At 42.8% G+C, this 17,599-nt stretch overlaps 2 protein-coding genes across 4 annotated transcripts in view; one reads left to right on the forward strand and one right to left on the reverse strand.

The window, feature by feature from the left end:
- Positions 1-1,804: 1,804 nt before the first annotated feature.
- klhl15 (kelch-like family member 15) lies at positions 1,805-8,065 on the reverse strand. 3 transcript variants are annotated; one of them, XM_031796607.1, is made up of 10 exons: positions 7,837-7,865; positions 7,360-7,447; positions 6,874-6,976; positions 6,193-6,331; positions 5,917-6,105; positions 5,576-5,800; positions 5,313-5,474; positions 4,992-5,201; positions 3,382-3,572; positions 1,805-3,238 (listed from the first exon to the last, which is right to left on the reverse strand). In XM_031796607.1, exons 3-10 carry the CDS (start codon positions 6,891-6,893, stop codon positions 2,470-2,472), a joined length of 1,905 nt encoding a protein of 634 aa, XP_031652467.1. In that variant the 5' UTR covers positions 6,894-6,976; positions 7,360-7,447; positions 7,837-7,865; the 3' UTR covers positions 1,805-2,469. The 3 variants fall into 3 exon arrangements, with proteins under 3 accessions (XP_031652467.1, XP_031652466.1, XP_031652468.1); XM_031796606.1 differs by lacking the exon at positions 6,874-6,976 and having other exon boundaries at positions 7,837-8,065; XM_031796608.1 differs by lacking the exons at positions 6,874-6,976; positions 7,360-7,447 and having other exon boundaries at positions 7,837-8,065.
- Positions 8,066-10,025: 1,960 nt separating this feature from the next.
- Positions 10,026-17,599, forward strand: part of LOC109909894 (eukaryotic translation initiation factor 2 subunit 3) — an 11,785-nt gene continuing 4,211 nt past the window's right edge. Inside the window, exons 1-4 of the mRNA XM_020508973.2 lie at positions 10,026-10,243; positions 11,188-11,251; positions 12,023-12,150; positions 12,307-12,523. Of these exons, the coding sequence (XP_020364562.1) occupies positions 10,175-10,243; positions 11,188-11,251; positions 12,023-12,150; positions 12,307-12,523 (478 nt within the window). The 5' untranslated portion in view covers positions 10,026-10,174. The remainder of the gene's footprint in view (positions 10,244-11,187; positions 11,252-12,022; positions 12,151-12,306; positions 12,524-17,599) is intronic.

The raw sequence follows: 17,599 nt of genomic DNA on the forward strand, positions 1-17,599 counted from the left end.
TCAATAGCATGTTCTCAACAGATGGAGGTCACAAAGCCTTAGAGGATGTCAAATAGGGTCGAAGCTAAAACATATGACTAGGAGTTTACGTGTTTTTAGATCATTTATGTTAAAATTGAGAAAAGTTATTCCCCCCAGAAATGATAAAATAGCTTGACAACCCTGTTTGTAAGCCTTTAAATTATATACATCTCAATAGTTATCTTTTCCAGTGATGAAGAAGATATGGGTGTCTCATGGTATGGTGAGGTACAGTTGAAGTCGAAAGCTTACCAACAATTAGGTTGGAGTCAATAAAACTAGTTTTTTAACCACTTCACAAATGTCTTGTTAACAAACTATAGTTTTGCCAAGTCAGATAGGACATCTATTTTGTACAGGACACAAGTAAGTTTTCCAACTGTTTACAAACTGATTATTTCACTTATAACTCACTGTATCACAATTCCAGTGGGTCAGAAGTTTACATACACTAAGTTGACTGTGCCTTTAAACAGCTTGGAAAATTCCCGAAAATTATGTCATGGCTTACTTAAGAAGCTTCTGATAAATGCTGTCAATTAGCCTGAGTCAATTGGAGGTGTACCTGTGGACGTATTTCAAGGCCTACCTTCAAACTCAGTGCCTCTTTACTTGACATCATGGGAAAATCCAAAGAAATCAGCCAAGACCTCAGAAAATAAATTGTAGACCTCCACAAGTCTGGTTCATCCTTGGGAGCAATTTCCAACCGCTTGAAGGTACCATGTTCATCTGTACAAACAATAGTATGCAAGTATAAACACCATGGGACCACGTAGCCATCATACCGCTCAGGAATGAGACGGGTTCTGTCTCCTAGAGATGAACGTACTTTGGTGCAAAAAGTGAAAATCAATCCCAGACCAGCAAAGGACCTTGTGAAGATGCTGGAGGAAACAGGTACAAAAGTATCTATATCCACAGTAAAACAAGTCCTATATCCATATAACCTGAAAGGCCGCTCAGCAAGGAAGAAGCCACTGCTCCAAAACCACCATTAAAAAGCCAGACGGTTTGAAACTGCACATGAAGACAAAGATCGCACTTTTTGGAGAAATGTCCTCTGGTCTGATGAAACAAAAATAGAACTGTTTGGCCATAATGACCATTGTTATGTTTAGAGGAAAAAGGGAGAGGCTTGCAAGCTGAAGAACACCATCCCAACCGTGAAGCATGTGGGTGGCAGCATCATGTTGTGGGGGTGCTTTGCTGCAGGAGGGACTGGTGCACTTCACAAAATAGATGACATCATGAGGAGGAAAATGATGTGGATATATTGAAGCAACATCTCAAGACATCAGTCAGGAAGTTAAAGCTTGGTCGCAAATGGGTCTTCCAAATGGACAATGACCCCAAGCATACTTCCAAAGTTGTGGCAAAATGGCTTAAGGACAACAAAGTCAAGGTATTGGAGTGGCCATCACAAAGCTCTGACCTCAATCCTATAGAAAATTTGTGGACAGAACTGAAAAAGCGTGTGCGAGCTTGGAGGCCTACAAACCTGACTCAGTTACACCAGCTCTGTCAGGAGGAATGGGCTAAAATTCATACAACTTATTGTGGGAAGCTTGTGGAAGGCTACCCGAAACATTTGACCCAAGTTAAACAATTTAAAGACAATGTTACCAAATACTAATTGAGGGTATGTAAACTTCTGACCCACTGGGAATGTGATGAAAGAAATAAAAGCTTAAATATATCACTGTACTACTTTTCTGACATTTCACATTCTTAAAATAAAGTGGTTATCCTAACTGACCTAAGGCAGGGAATTTTAACTTGGATTAAATGTCAGGAATTGTAAAAAAAAATCATTTAAAAAAACGGAGTTTAAATGTACTTGGCTAAGGTGTATGTGTACTTCCAACTTCAACTGCACATATGCAAAATGGGTTAACTTTGAGCACATTTATCTCGAATGTTTTGAAATTCAGGTCCAAAGTCACTTTCTGAACGCTTATAAGAAATGCAAATGTATATGGAAGGTTTCGTTCAAATCAAAAGGGATGCTGTCAAGAAGTGATGGAATTCAAATGGATTTACACTTAACTAAATAAAACCACTGCAAAGGTTTTGCCTGGAAACTTTGGATTTGAATCTCAATGTTCTGGCATGTCTGCCTCGCGATTTGCTGGGCGAATCCCCAAATATTTATTTTCCCTTCGGCGTAGGCAGTGACGTAGTTCCACTATGCCAAAAGCATCCATCATTAAAACCAGACCATAGTCATGGTGTTACCTAGGATCGGGTTTTTGAGACTGCTTAGTCCATTCTGTGTCTCTAGTTGAGAAGCTTCTGTGTAGTTAGAGCATTAGTGTCACACCTGTAAACACCTATCCTCCACCGCCCGGCCCACATCTGCCGTCTGGAGCCTGTGGGAGAAGTCTGTCTTAAAAAGGGGGGCATTCCCAAACCTTAAAAAGGAGCATGTCTGAACTGAACCAGACCTCAGCTGCAGCGCCGGACGTGCTCCAGGACGTACTCAGGGAAGTGTAGAGTGCACACCTGCAGCCCGTCCAGTTTGCAAGGCATCCTGGGATACTCGTCTTCCTTCCACTTGTTGTCATCTGGGTCGAAAGTGAGGATGGAGTCAGAGTAGTGTCCATTATAGCAGAGGCCCCCCAGCACCATGATCTGTCTGTCCAGCACTGCCACACCGTGCCCACTGCGCCCGATGGGCATCGACGCCAGGATGGTCCACTCATCTGTCTCAGGGTCGTAGACCTCTGTGGATGGGCAGCCTTGCGACTCGAATGACGCCCGGAGGATCACACACACCCCCCCGAACACGTACAGCTTCCCGTTATGGGAGATCATCTTATGGAAGCAGCGAGCGTAGTTCATCTTCGACTTGTTCTCCCAGCAGCTGGTGTGTGTGCTGGGGAGGATGGGGGTGCGAGCTGAGCGTGTCCTGTGTGTGTCCGTCGTTCCTGCTCCCCCCGAGCCCGCTAAACACACCCCTCCCCCTGCGTCTCGCCCAGGGTCAAACACACACACCTGTTTGGAGGTGGATGAGGATGTGATTCCTCCTGTGATGTAGAGTTTACCGTTTAGGACTGTGCCCTCATGACCGTACTTGTTGACCGGGTACGGGTCCACAAACTCCCAGCGGTCCGCCGTGATATCATAGCGCTCCGTGGAGTAGAACGTCTCGTCCCGCGTCCGGCCAGCAACAGCGTAGATGTACTTACCAATGACCCCCACTGCAAACTCTGACCTGGAAGTAAAGACAATTGTTTATAAATACATTTTTGCTAAAAAAATAAATAAAAATACATCCTAGTAGACCTTGTACAAACATGAAACCATGTACCACCTGGGTACAGACAACTAAAGACCTGTGTACTGACAACTACAGACCTGGGTACAGACATGTCGGCCATGCGTAGCCAGGAGTTCTGGCGGGGGTCGTAACGGTAGACTTTAGAGGAGGCGTGGAACTCCCCGTCAGGCCCTAGCTCCTCCCCACCCAACAGGAAGGCAAAGTTGTTGACGATGGCCAAGCAATCTGGACGGAGAGGGACCTGGGGACCTTCCAACTCCCACCACACCTACAGACAGATCATACAGACGTTACACTTCACATATTACACCAGGGGTTCCCAACCTAGAGGCAGCAACATTTCATGGGGGGGGGGGGGGGGGGGGGGGGGGGGGACGACGACGACTTCCAGTTAAACAAATGAATGCATTCAACGGAAATGCGTCTTCCGCATTTAACCTAAACCCTCTGAAGTATACCGATCTTAAACAATGCCTAAATTTGCGATGCTTGAGGCTGGAAACAAGCGGTAAATGCCAGAGGAAGACGTGACTCTGTTGCACATATATTTGGTTAGGCTCTGACGTTCCTAAGCTGATCTACGACCTTCTAAAGTCGAGGATTCAAAGAAATTTGACTTTGCTTGGGAAGTTTTTTAATTATTTTAATTATATTTCAAATTACAATAACAAAAATTGCTTGGGAAGTAATCTTATACAATGTATATCAAAAGAGAATATGTATGATTAAATTGAGAGTTCATATAAATTATCAGAAAACATTTGGTAGCGGAATTACATATTCCTTATCCATTATTATTAATAATATCAGCCTACTTAAAAGATGTCAAGAGTCTTGTTACTATACTGAACAAAAATATAAATGCATTATGCAATGATTTCAACGGTTTTACAGTTCATATAAAGAAATCAGTCAATTTAAATTAATTCAATGATCTCAGACGATCTCGCTGGTGAAGCCGCCGGATGTGGAGGTCCTGGGCTTGGCGTGGTTACACGTGGTCTGCTGTTGTGAGGCCGGTAGGACATACTGCCAAATTCTCTAAAACAACGTTGGAGACGGCTTATGGTAGAGAAATTAACATTAAATTATCTGGCAACAGCACTAGGGTAACATTCGTGCAGTCAGCATGCCAATTGCATGCTCCCACAACTGCACATTTTAGAGTGGCCTTTTATCAAGCTGGTGGTGTATTTAATATAGGCTACCTCAATAAACAAAAGATTTTCAAATGGGAGAAAGGGCACCCTGGGAAAAAAAAAAGGTTGGGAACCCCTGTATTAGTAAATGGCTGCAACAAAATCCTCCACACTTCAGGAGCGTTGTTCACACCTGGTGGATCCTGTCTGTGCAGGAGTAGGATCTTACCTTGGGTCTGTGCAGCAGTAGGATCTTACCTTGGGTCTGTGCAGCAGTAGGATCTTACCTTGGGTCTGTGCAGCAGTAGGATCTTACCTTGGGTCTGTGCAGCAGTAGGATCTTACCTTGGGTCTGTGCAGCAGTAGGATCTTACCTTGGGTCTGTGCAGCAGTAGGATCTTACCTTGGGTCTGTGCAGCAGTAGGATCTTACCTTGGGTCTGTGCAGCAGTAGGATCTTACCTTGGGTCTGTGCAGCAGTAGGATCTTACCTTGGGTCTGTGCAGCAGTAGGATCTTACCTTGGGTCTGTGCAGCAGTAGGATCTTACCTTGGGTCTGTGCAGCAGTAGGATCTTGCTGTTGACCATGCTGTGTCCGATCATGCCCCTGAACACGGCGGTCTGTGGTCGGACTGAGCGGATGCGGTTGGACCGTGTCTCGACCAGTGGCTGCTCGTTGACGTCGTGGAAGTAGCCGAGAGCCTGGTCCACCTCTTGACGCAGCCGTCGAGAGTAACGATAGAACTCTGACGTCTTCACCTGAGGGAGGAGAGGGAGACAAAGAAGAATTAGTAAGAGGTGATGTCATAGAGAGCAGGTTGCACACATGGGAACCATGTGACTCATCTTGTGTGTGTGTGTGTGTCTTACCTTCTCGAAGACGTTAGCAGCAGTCATCAGACAGAAGCGTAGAGACTGGACGACAGCGTCTGTGTGTCTCCAGCGGCGGCGGTCGTGTCGTAGCCAGGCCTGGACAGACTCATAAAGCTCTATCTCCGGGAAGCGACTCAGGGCATCACTGTCCAGGTACGCCTGACACACACACACAGTTAATAACAATATATCACCTGTTATAAAGAGCATCACTTTTTGGGTACACACTCAACTAATATGTGAGAGTTATTCCAGCCCACCTGCAGTCTCTCAAGGCTGAGGTAGGACAGGAAGTCAGGTCTGCTCATCAGAGGAACAAAGTTCTCCAGCAGGAAGTTGTCAAGCTGCTCCTGCACACCCTCCACCCCCACGCTGAAGTCCTCCAGCAGCCTCAGCACTTCAGCACAGTTCTCCAGACAGATCTTAGACAGCAGGAAGGAACAACAGAACTCTACCACCTCTGTCAGCTGGACGTACATGGCTGCCTAGAGGGTGAGGGGAAACAAAGAGAGAGAGTGACCGATCATCAGCAAGAAGAAACAAGAGAATTGGACATACATCACAGCTTAAAGGGTTAAAGAGACAGTTGTGTGTGTGTTACCTGTAGTATCTCCTGCACAGTGACCATGCTGAGCTCCAGTGAACCATAGTACATGAACCTCAGTACGTGGCCGAAGCCGGCAGCTGTTAACCCCTTCATGTGGATCTTGTCCTGGTCTCTCTCTCTCATGTCTGCTGTGAACATGACCCGGAAGTAGTCACTCTGGGTCGCTAGCAGGGCTTTGTGAGCCTGGAGGAGGGGATAACATTACATTAGTGTGAGTGAGTGAGTGAGTGAGTGAGTGAGTGAGTGAGTGAGTGAGTGAGTGAGGCTAACCTGGAAGTGGTGTTCCTCTATGAGCAGTGTGACGTCCAATAGGAGTCTCTCCTCGTAGAGCGCCCGAAACCCTGAGGACACGCTCCCATCATGCACCTGGGACAGGTACATCTCCACCTCCCCCGCCGACATCACACACCTGGAGGAGGAGAGAGGAGGTTAATAGCTCACACACACCTCCCCATTGACAACACACACCTGAAGTAAGGAGAGGGGATTAATAACACACTAGTAATATGATGGTAGTAATGCTTTACTGTTCAACCACAGACCAATAAAAGAGTCACTCAAAAGGGATGCGTCACACTGCAGTTAAAACACAATGCTGTATTTCTCTTTCTAACACATGGCTGTGTTTTTTCTAACACACGTGTGTGTGTGTGTGTGTGTGTGTGTGTGTGTGTGTGTAAAAGTCTGTCTCAGTGGAAGGCTCTAGAATGACGTCAAGAACATTCAACATTCACACCTCAGCGCTCATACAGACAGACATCGAAATACACACCCACACTAAAATACACACCCACACTAAAATACACACCCACACAGAAACGTGTGCTGCATGCGTACACCCAAACACACCAGCAGACAATTATGCACTCACACACTAGCAGCAAACCCACTCACCCACAGACAATCAGATACAAATGCATGCATTCATTCTCTCACACAATGCACACTCACCTCTGATTGGCCACGGGCATGTCAGAGGGGCTATTCCGAGCCAATCAGAGGACAGTGGCCCTTGTGTCCCAGGAGAAACTAACAACGCCCTTCTCTGAATCACCTGGACGACAAACCCAACATTTTATTGTACATCGAAACTGTATGTTGAAAATCAACAACAAAAAATGTAGCAATAAAAAAAAGGTTATTCAAACCAAACCGCAGGCTAGACCTAAAGCTACTGAGTAAGTTAAACAAGATGTCTGAACAGAACTTTCCCTGATTGAGAGGAACACATACTGAGGCTCCAAGAACAGGCTGCCTTGGATCCCCATTCCAATACTCAAAATTGCACCATTCCCTCCTGCTTTGTCAGATCAATGGCTGGTGGCCCTATTAAGGAAGAAAGGATCCCTCCTTTCGGCCACCAGCCGTGGATGGAGGATGTAGGCTACAGGTAGAAGTAGGAATGGATGGTTGTTATGGTTGTCATGGAGATTGTACCTTTTGGGGGCCTCGAGGCCAGTCTCGAACTTAGCTGACAGCAGGCTGAGGGGACGCTCACATTTCCTCTGTTTATGTTTGCCCTGATCTAGAGACAGAGAAAAACATTCTACAACGCTAGAAATTAATTCCCCCCCTATGAATTAAATCATAATTGATAATATAGCTAGTGCATTTAACGTTAACTGACTCAAAAACATTAGATTCGCCGTGTAGGCTAATCTTTGACGTAATCGTGTTGGCTAGCAAACTGACGTTACAACGTAGCTAACCAGTGAGCTCGCGCAGTCGGGAAAATCACAGATTGCTTATTTTTCGCGTTAGGCCATGACAGGACAGTCAAAATGATAGCCAATGTAGCTAGCCAACTTCCTAACGGCAATACACATTTTATTGCAAGCTTGAATTGACTTGTAGCTCACGACATCCCGTGGAAATATTTATCGCTAGCTAGCTTAGCAGGCTAGTGTCTCTCACCTCGGCGCTGCGAGTCCCCACAACCCCTCTTTGACCAGGCAGACCTGGCTTCTTCTGACATGTGTTGCGGGTTTATATCCGAGATCAAGAAAAAGGACAATAAAAAAACATGGCCGAATATTCCGTATCGTCCATTTACAATTCCACTGCGGCTTTAATTAGTCGTTATTTTAACTTGATATTAATATACTGTTTGTCTGTAGAGTCCATAGACACTGCAGACGCCATATTCCCCGCACTGACGTCATTTCCTAGGTATAGCCTGTTAGAACGGAACTTTAGTGGCGTCGTTGTGCAGTGCAAGTGAACCTGTCAATCAAAATCATCAGGCAGGTGTTCTAGGGTCAACCTGCGATTATAGAGCTGCAGTGGTGCAGAATAATTGAGGCCTCTCTCTTCATATTATTAATGAGAACTTGTTCTCAACTAGCCTACCTGGTTAAATAAAGATGAAATATATATATATATATTGACCTTGTAATCAACTATCCTCTATCTATCTCTCCCTCACTTTCTTTTTTTTCTCAGCAGTTAAACAGAATGATGGAATGATTTTTGGTGGATCAGCCAGAGCGGGCTGTTCCAGCAACCCTGCTCACACACTTTTGATGTCCCGCCCTCATCCTCCTTACCGGTATTAACATTAAAGCCTTGTCTGAATCTCTGCATCATATCCATGTTAGTTCTACATTGGGGCAGTGTTAATGAGTCTATACCCCAAATCATTTTTCAGGTGGAGCACAACATTTAAAACTCTTTACACTACTGAGCAGCGCTGTAGCTTACTGTTTTGGCCTGGTTATGCATAAGGTTATCGTTATGCTGATTCAGGGTATATAGGGCATCCTGATCATCCTGGACCTCAGTGCAGACTTTCACATTGTGAACCACAACATCCCACTGGAAAGACTGGAGCAGCTCATTGGTCTCACTGGCCTGGCCATTGGCTAGTTCAAATCCTACCTCACAAACAGACAATTTGTCACCATGGACCAGAGATCATTAGCTACTGTAGATTAAGCTGTGGGCAGTGCTGAAAAAAGTACCCAATTGTCATACTTGAGGAAAAGAAAAGATACCTTAATAGAAAATGACTCAAGTAAAAGTCAAAGTAACCCAGTAAAATACTACTTAAGTTAAAGTCAAAGTATTTGGTTTTAAATATACTTAAGTATCAAAAGTAAATGTAATTGCTCAAATATACTTAAGTATCAAAAGTATAAATTATTTTATATTATGCAAACCAGTCTGCACAATTTTCATATATTTTCTTTTTTACGGATAGCCAGAGGCACACTCCAGCACTCAGACATTATTCACATATAAAGTATTTGTGTTTGGTGAGTCCGCCAGATCAGAGGCAGTAGCGATGAGCAGGGATGTTCAATTGATAAGTGTGTGAACTGGACCATGTTCCTTTCCTGCTAAGCATTCAAAATGTAACGAGTACTTTTGGGTGTCAGGGAAAATTGATGGTGTAAAAAGTACATAATTTTCTTTAGGAATGTAGTGAAGTAAAAGTTGTCAGAAATATATATGGTAAAGTAAAGTACAGATAACCCCAAAAAACTACTTAAAAACCATTTGTAGACTACATATTGACAGCAAGAAGCACAAACATATATAATATTTGACTAAAACATAATCATTTCAAACCTTATTTACATTTCTATACGATCACATACAGTGAGTGTAGAAAACATTATGAGCACCTGGTCTTTCCATGACATAGACTGACCAAGCGAATCCAGGTGAAAGCTACGATGCCTTATTGATAGTGGAGGGGCTGTGCTGGTGAATGATTGACGGGATATGGAGAACGAGATACTATTGAGAAAATGAGAGCGATAATGTATCATATAACATAGAGCGGGCACTTGACAATAAAAAAGTATGAAAAAACTACAAATGGACAAATAACGAGTGACGTCATCAATAAAGGACGGACCCAACGCATGTATCTGAAGTTCTTTCTCACTTCTTTTACGATGAGTAAATCAAACAAAAGCACATCGATGAAACGATATAAATTATATGCAGTTACTTCACAGTAGCTGTCAACAGCACCAGTGAATATTGTGTAAAGAAGGGCTTTGAATTGCTAGTGAATTAGAATATTGCATCATCCCTAACGAAAGGACCCTTTCAGTCGTTCACCAAATATATCATGCATTTCTATTATACAATTCACGATAACACACGATGAAACATCTAATTTCTGACAACTGTCATGTCTGACTGGTGATATTACAGGAGACACAACTTGCTGAGTAGAATTTGGTGTACTAAATCTTTCAGGCAATCGCCGCAACATACTCAAATTCTTTTTACGTTTAAGATGGCGGGTGACGAGTCTGGAATAACGCTGGGTCAGCCTCATCTTTCCAAACAAGATCTAAATGATCTGGTGAGTGTTGATCTTTTCAACATTGATGATATGGATAGGGACGGTTAGATTCTTTAAAAGTCACCGAACAAAATATGAATAATGATGTTGTTGCGGGCTCTGGGAAAGGGACTGTTTTACCGGCACATGCTAACGGTAACATTAGCTTGGCTGTCGTAGCAACGTGGGGATTGTCCATATTCAGCCATGCCCAATAAGTAAAGACAGTTTTCTCTTTTATATATAGTAACGTTCTAGACCTACAAGTACATTTGTTCCTCCAAGTCAGTCGTGTTTGCATTCAGTTGTGTATGTGCAGTTGTCACTGAAATTAAAAGTAGACAGCTGTTCAGTGCACATCTTCCCTGAATGGACAGGAAATGTCGCAGCACAACTGAACAACAGCCCATTCCTTTGTATGAATGACCTATGCTCAACACTTAAAAATATATTATTAAGATACGCTGTAATTTAGCTGTTCAATTAGTCGATATTATTGATGGGGATATTTTACCATGGTATCATCAGCACCTGATGGTCACTTCACTAGGAGCACGTCACGTAAACTTCCAGCCGCTCCACAGGTCCCGTTTAATTATGCAGAATAGATTACGCTTCCACTGTCTGCTTCACAATGTCATAGCTCACGATACTCACACAATAAATCATCCATTATTTACTTCTCATGGCTAGCTCTCTCATAATGTTATTAGCCCACTAGATACCATACTTTTATAACGGACGTCACCGCCAAATTTACCACTCCTGATTCCACCAGACTTGAACACAGGACCTCTGCCTTGCTAGCAGACGTGACAGCTTTCCTGAAGCGTCTTACCAGTCAGCGCCACTTAAAAGTTAAAATTTGGCGGTTCAAGTGGCAAGACAAGGTTGAGGAGTAAGTTTCACATCCCCATGTGCTACACTTTGCATACTTCAATGACCTGTATGTGTTCTCTCATCAGGATGTGTCCACCCTGACTCCTCTCTCTCAAGAGATCATCAGCAGACAGGCCACCATCAACATTGGTGAGTGAACCAGAACCAATCCCCTACAGTAGTGGTGTCTACTCACTTGATCTGATTCTAGCCTGTCTGATTGTATGTTGACATTTGCCTTTGTGGAAATAAGGATTCAGACATATTATTGGCAATGTCATGCTGTGGGGCTGCAGCATAGGGGAACAAAATGGACTTGCTTAAAAAAATATATACCAAATATTGCGATTGCACTTGCAATATAAATCAAAACACTTGGGTGAACTGTTGGAATCATAGAAATAGAATGTTCTGTTTTGGAACAATCGGTTGATGCATTTGACCTAAATCAAATCAAATCACATTTATTTATATAGCCCTTCGTACATCAGCTGATATCTCAAAGTGCTGTACAGAAACCCAGCCTAAAACCCCAAACAGCAAGCAATGCAGGTGTAGAAGCACGGTGGCTAGGAAAAACTCCCTAGAAAGGCCAATACCTAAATAGGACAGCATGCAAACATAGGGTGAATCCAACAGCGAGGAGGAGGAACTGCGCAGCTTGAGTAACATGGGTTTGTGTGTGGGAAGCAGCCTTGAGGAGAAAAAACAAAGGAGTAAACTATAAAAACGGACATTACATACTGCTGAGATGCGTTTCAAAATATTGCATGCCACATCTTGCGATTATGTGTATTGCACATGTCAGTATTGCGATTTCTGTGAACTTGATCAATAGTGTAGCCCAACGTGTCAGCATTGACCCCTAATACCCTCCACATAGCACCTCCAGTAACACTCTCTGTCCTCCCTGCCCTGTAGGCACCATTGGTCATGTGGCCCACGGGAAGTCGACGGTGGTCAAGGCCATCTCAGGGGTTCACACTGTCCGCTTCAAGAACGAATTGGAGAGGAACATCACAATCAAGCTAGGTTACGCTAACGCCAAGGTAAGCAACAGTGGCCATTGACCCTAACAGAAATAGGATCACACATGAGGAAGGGCTGTGACATGGGCAGAATACATGTGAGAGAATGGAAATGGCATAGTACCAGTAGCACAGGTGATGTTTCCCTACTGACCTGCCCTCCCCTCCCTGCTCTAGGTGTATAAGCTGGATGACCCCAGCTGTCCCAGGCCAGAGTGCTACAGGTCGTGTGGCTCCAGTACTCCTGATGAGTTCCCTACAGACATCCCTGGAACCAAGGGCAACTTCAAACTGGTCAGACATGTGTCCTTTGTGGACTGTCCTGGTCACGACATTCTGATGGCCACTATGTTGAACGGAGCAGCTGTTATGGACGCTGCCCTCCTCCTCATTGGTAAGACTCCACCTCTGATATGTTAATATGACGTCAATTGTCATTCTCATCCACACACACCTTGTCTATTCATATAATGTCCATGAGGCTAGGAGTATGTATACAACGTTGGGAATTACGTTTAAACAAAGTTGGATCCTTAACGTTAAGAAAAATCCAAACATAATTTTTTTGACCCCCTACATAATTAAAATCACAGTGCAATTATCACAAAAAATGTAATTTTCTGTGTTATAGGCCTGGAACAGTAGGCTAACTGCCTTGTTCAGGGGCAGAACGACAGATTTTTACCTTGTCAGCTTGGGGATTCGATCTTGCAACCTTTCGGTTACTAGTCCAACGCTCTAACCACTAGACTACTAGGCGCACGGTTTTGTTGGCCCCTCTCACTCCCTTGCGCTGGCCTGCCTGCTCTTTCTCTTTGCTAATGAGGAGAGTGTGTGTTCAGTCTTTGGTCTGTTGCCTTGATACCATCCAGGACCTATATACTAGGCGGTGTGTGAGAGGAAGACTCAAAATGGTCAAAGACTCCAGTCACCCAAGTAGACTGTTCTCTCTTGTCATTGAAATTCTAATCAATAATGAGGAAAGACAAGGTCAAACACCGATCGGGATATTACTTTATTCAAAATGTAAGGCAGCCGGTGAGGCTGGTCGACCCAACACTCTTGATTGTCGTGCCAAGCAGCTCTGACATAGAAAGAATACAAATATATTTTATAGCAGAGATGCACCCTCTTAGCCTACATGACGAACATCAGATGTATGGAATGGTTCAAAAGGTGAGACTTGATATATGAGAAAGGAGGACCCCCCCCCCAGTCAGATAGCATTTGTTGTGAGGACTGTTCTTATTGTATAGAAACCAGAGTTTGATTCCTCTCATCGTTATCCAACACCAACTCAACTCCGCTATCTTGTAGAGGTCGACCGATTAATCGGAATGGCCGATTAATTGGGGCCGATTTCAAGTTTTCATAACAATCGGAAATGGGTATTTTTGGATGCTGTTCTTGCAGTTTTTTAAATTTATTTTTTACAACTTTATTTAACGAGGCAAATCAGTTAAGAACACAGTCTTATTTTCAATGACGGCCTAGGAGCGGTGGGTTAACTGCCTTGTTCGGGGGCAGAACGACAGATGTTTACCTTGTCAGCTCAGGGATTCAATCTTGCAACCTTAAGGTTAACTAGTCCAATGCTCTAACCACCTACCTCACGAGGAGCCTGCCTGTTACGGGAATGCAGTAAGAAGCCACGGTAAGTTGCTAGCTAACATTAAACTTATCTTATAAAAAACAATCAATCAATCATAATCACTAGTTATAACTACACATGGTTGATGATATTACTAGTTTATCTAGCGTGTCCTGCGTTTCATATAATCGATGCGGTGCTCATTCGTGAAAAAGGACTATCGTTGCTCCAAAGTGTACCTAACCATAAACATCAATGCCTTTCTTAAAATCAATACACAGAAGTATATATTTTTAAACCTGCATATTTAGCTAAAAGAAAGGTTAGCAGGCAATATTGACCAGATGAAATTGTGTGACTTATCTTGCGTTCATTGCACGCAGAGTCAGGGTATATGCAACAGTTTGGGCCGCCTGACTCATTGTGAACTAATTTGCCAGAATTTTACGTAATTATGACATAACATTGAAGGTTGTGCAATGTAACAGCAATATTTCAACTTAGGGATGCCACCTGTTAGATAAGATACGGAACGGTTCCGTATTTCACTGAAAGAATAAATGTTTTCGAAATGATAGTTTCCGGATTCGACCAAATTAATGACCCTAAGGCTCGTATTTCTATGTGTTATAATTAAGTCTATGATTTGATGGAGCAGGCTGACTGAGTGATGGTAGGCACCAGCAGGCTCGTAATCATTCATTCAAACAGCACTTTCATGCGTTTTGCCAGCAGCTCTTCGCAATGTTTCAGGCATTGTCCTGTTTATGACTTCAAGCCTATCAACTCCCGAGATCAGGCTGGTGTAACCAATGTGAAATGGCTAGCTAGTTAGCTGGGTGCGCGCTAATAGAGTTTCAAACGTCACTTGCTCTGAAACTTGGGTGTAGTTGTTCCCCTTGCTCTGCATGGGTAACGCTGCTTCGAGGGTGGCTGTTGTCGATGTGTTCCTGGTTCGAGCCCAGGTAGTGGCGAGGAGAGGGATGGAAGCTATACTGTTACACTGGCAATACCGAAGTGCCTATAAGAACATCCAATAGTCAAAGGTTAATGAAATACAAATGGTATAGAGAGAAATAGTCCTATAATTCCTATAATAACTACAACCTAAAACGTCTTACCTGGGAATATTGAAGACTCGTGTTAAAAGGAACCACCAGCTTTCATATGTTCTCATGTTCTGAGCAAGGAACTTAAACTTTAGCTTTCTTACATGGCACATATTACACTTACTTTCTTCTCCAACACTTTGTTTTTGCATTATTTAAACCAAATTGAACATGTTTCATTATTTATTTGAGGCTAAATTGATTTGATTGATGTATTATATTAAGTTAAAATGAGTGTTCATTCAGTATTGTTGTAATTGTCATTGTTACAAATAAATGTTCAAAATCGTCTGATTAATCGGTATCGGCTTTTTTGGTCCTGCAATAATCGGTATCGGCGGTGAAAAATCATAATCGGTCGACCTCTACTATCTTGAGTAAAACCCATGTCCTTGACCACATGCCTTGACTAGCTGCAGGGAGCTGGAGTATGCACCCTGATGAAAACACAGAATTAGTAGAACTGAAATGTCTTACAGTTTGTTAAGTATATATAATTGTTAACTATTAATATTAAACAAAGCAGGTAAACATGTTCATTTTCCTCTCACACTCTGCTACCGCACGGCAAGTGCACCAAGTCTAGGACCAAAAGGCTCCTTAACAGTTTCTATCCCCCAAGCCATAAGACTGCTGAACAATTAATCAAATGGCCACCTGGACTATTTACTTTGACCCCCCCCCATGTTTTTACAAATTACCTTGACTAACCTGTACCCCCGCACATTGACTCTGTACCCGTACTCCCTGTATATAGCCTTTTTAGTGTTATTTTTTACTTTAATTTATGTAGTAAATATTTTCATAATTCTATTTCTTGAACTGCATTGTTGTTTAAGGGCTTGTATGTAAGCATTTCAAGGTAAGATCTACACGTGTTGTATTCGGTGCTTGTGGCACAACATTTAGATTTGATTTAGAATATCCTAGTTTATTCATGGAACCGATGTTGCCGGGATACAGAGGTATCTTCTGGCCAGTCTTGGAAGCACAGGGTACTCTTCGTTGCTGAGTGGGAGGAGGTGTTTTTTTCTCATAATATGAAATCAAATCAAAATCAAATCAAATGTATTTATATAGCCCTTCGTACATCAGCTGATATCTCAAAGTGCTGTACAGAAACCCAGCCTAAAACCCCAGACTGCAAGCAATGCAGGTGTAGAAGCACGAAGCATGAAATGACAGTAGGCTACCGGTAGCCTGTATCGATGACCCTTTTCAGATATAATGGAATGTGGTCTGTTAGGGTAGGCTACACTACGGCTTTTTAAATGCAGACACAAAACCTTCTCTGGAGATATGAACGGCGTTTTACTTGTCTGTAAAGTAATGCTGCTTCTGAAGCGGGACTATCGCAATGCGACCAGAACTGTCAATCACATCTTGATCTGCTGCGCGCAGCCTGCCTGCCTGCACGCAGACCACGTTCTCTTAAAATAGTGCTTTAAAGTTATTGAAATACTGTGACTTACCAAGACATTTAGTAGAAATAAAGCACATCTAGCTACCCTACCATTAGAAACAACACAGCAGCACATCAATCAGCAATGTTTCTTGTTGTCAGGGAAACAATAGAACATGATATGCCTGAGCAGAAATCTACTGTCTGAAAAGCTACAGACTCTTCTGATGCGGCACTTTTTTTAATTGTCTGAAAAGTTATCACGTGTAGCTGCGTTGTATGTCTGTAGCTGCGTTGTATGTCTGTAAAGGGTTGTGGTGGATATAAATTCATTGCCCGGCCGTTACGGTCAAACATATATAATAGGATCGTTATTCTACATTGTGAATTGACGTGGAATTTTATGATTTTTCTTATCGTTTTAAACGGAAAACCTATAGTGGTCGTTTTTAAACGTTAAACAAAAAAATTCCATTTATCATATCCATACTGTTTATACACACCATTATTTATATGTACAATACCAGTCAAAAGTTTGGACACCTACTCATTTCAAGGGTTTTTCTTTGTTTTAATATTTTCTACATTGTAGAATAATAGTGAAGACATCAAAACTATGAAATAACACATGGAATCATGTATTAACCAAAGAAGTGTTAAACAAAACAAAATATATTTGAGATTCTTCACCCTTTGCCTTGATGACAGCTTTGCACTCTTTTGGCATTCTCTCAACTAGTTTCATGAGGTAGTCACCTGGAATGCATTGAATTTCACAGGTGTGCCTTGTTAATTTGTGGGATTTCTTTCCTTAATGCGTTTGAGCCAATCAGTTGTGTTGTAACAAGGTAGGGGTGGTATACAGGAGCCCTATTTGGTAAAAGATCAAGTCCATATTATGACAAGAACAGCTCAAATAAGCAAAGAGAAACCACAGTCCATCATTATTTGGGTGCGGCAGGTAGCCTAGTGGTTAGAGCGTTGGACCAGTAACCGGAAGGTTGCTGGATCAAATCCCAGAGTTAACAAGGTAAAAATGTGTTGTTCTTCCCCTAAATGACTGTTCTCTGGGCAGCCCCCTGCACCTCTCTCAAAGTTAATGTAGAAGATACATTTCAGTTGAATACAATCCGTTTGACAATATATATATTTTCCCTACTTTAATCTGGAAAATTTCAAGAACATTAAAAATTTCTTCAAATGCAGTCGCAAAGATCATCAAGCGCTAGGATGAACCTGGCTCTCATGAGGACCGCCACAGGAAAGGAAGACCCAGAGTTACCTCTGCTGTGGAGGATAAGTTCATTAAAGTTAACTGCACCTCTGATTGCGGCCCAAATAAATGCTTCACAGAGTTCAAGTAACCGA

This window comes from Oncorhynchus kisutch, linkage group LG18 (assembly GCF_002021735.2).
Source record: "Oncorhynchus kisutch isolate 150728-3 linkage group LG18, Okis_V2, whole genome shotgun sequence".
Taxonomy (NCBI): domain Eukaryota; kingdom Metazoa; phylum Chordata; class Actinopteri; order Salmoniformes; family Salmonidae; genus Oncorhynchus; species Oncorhynchus kisutch.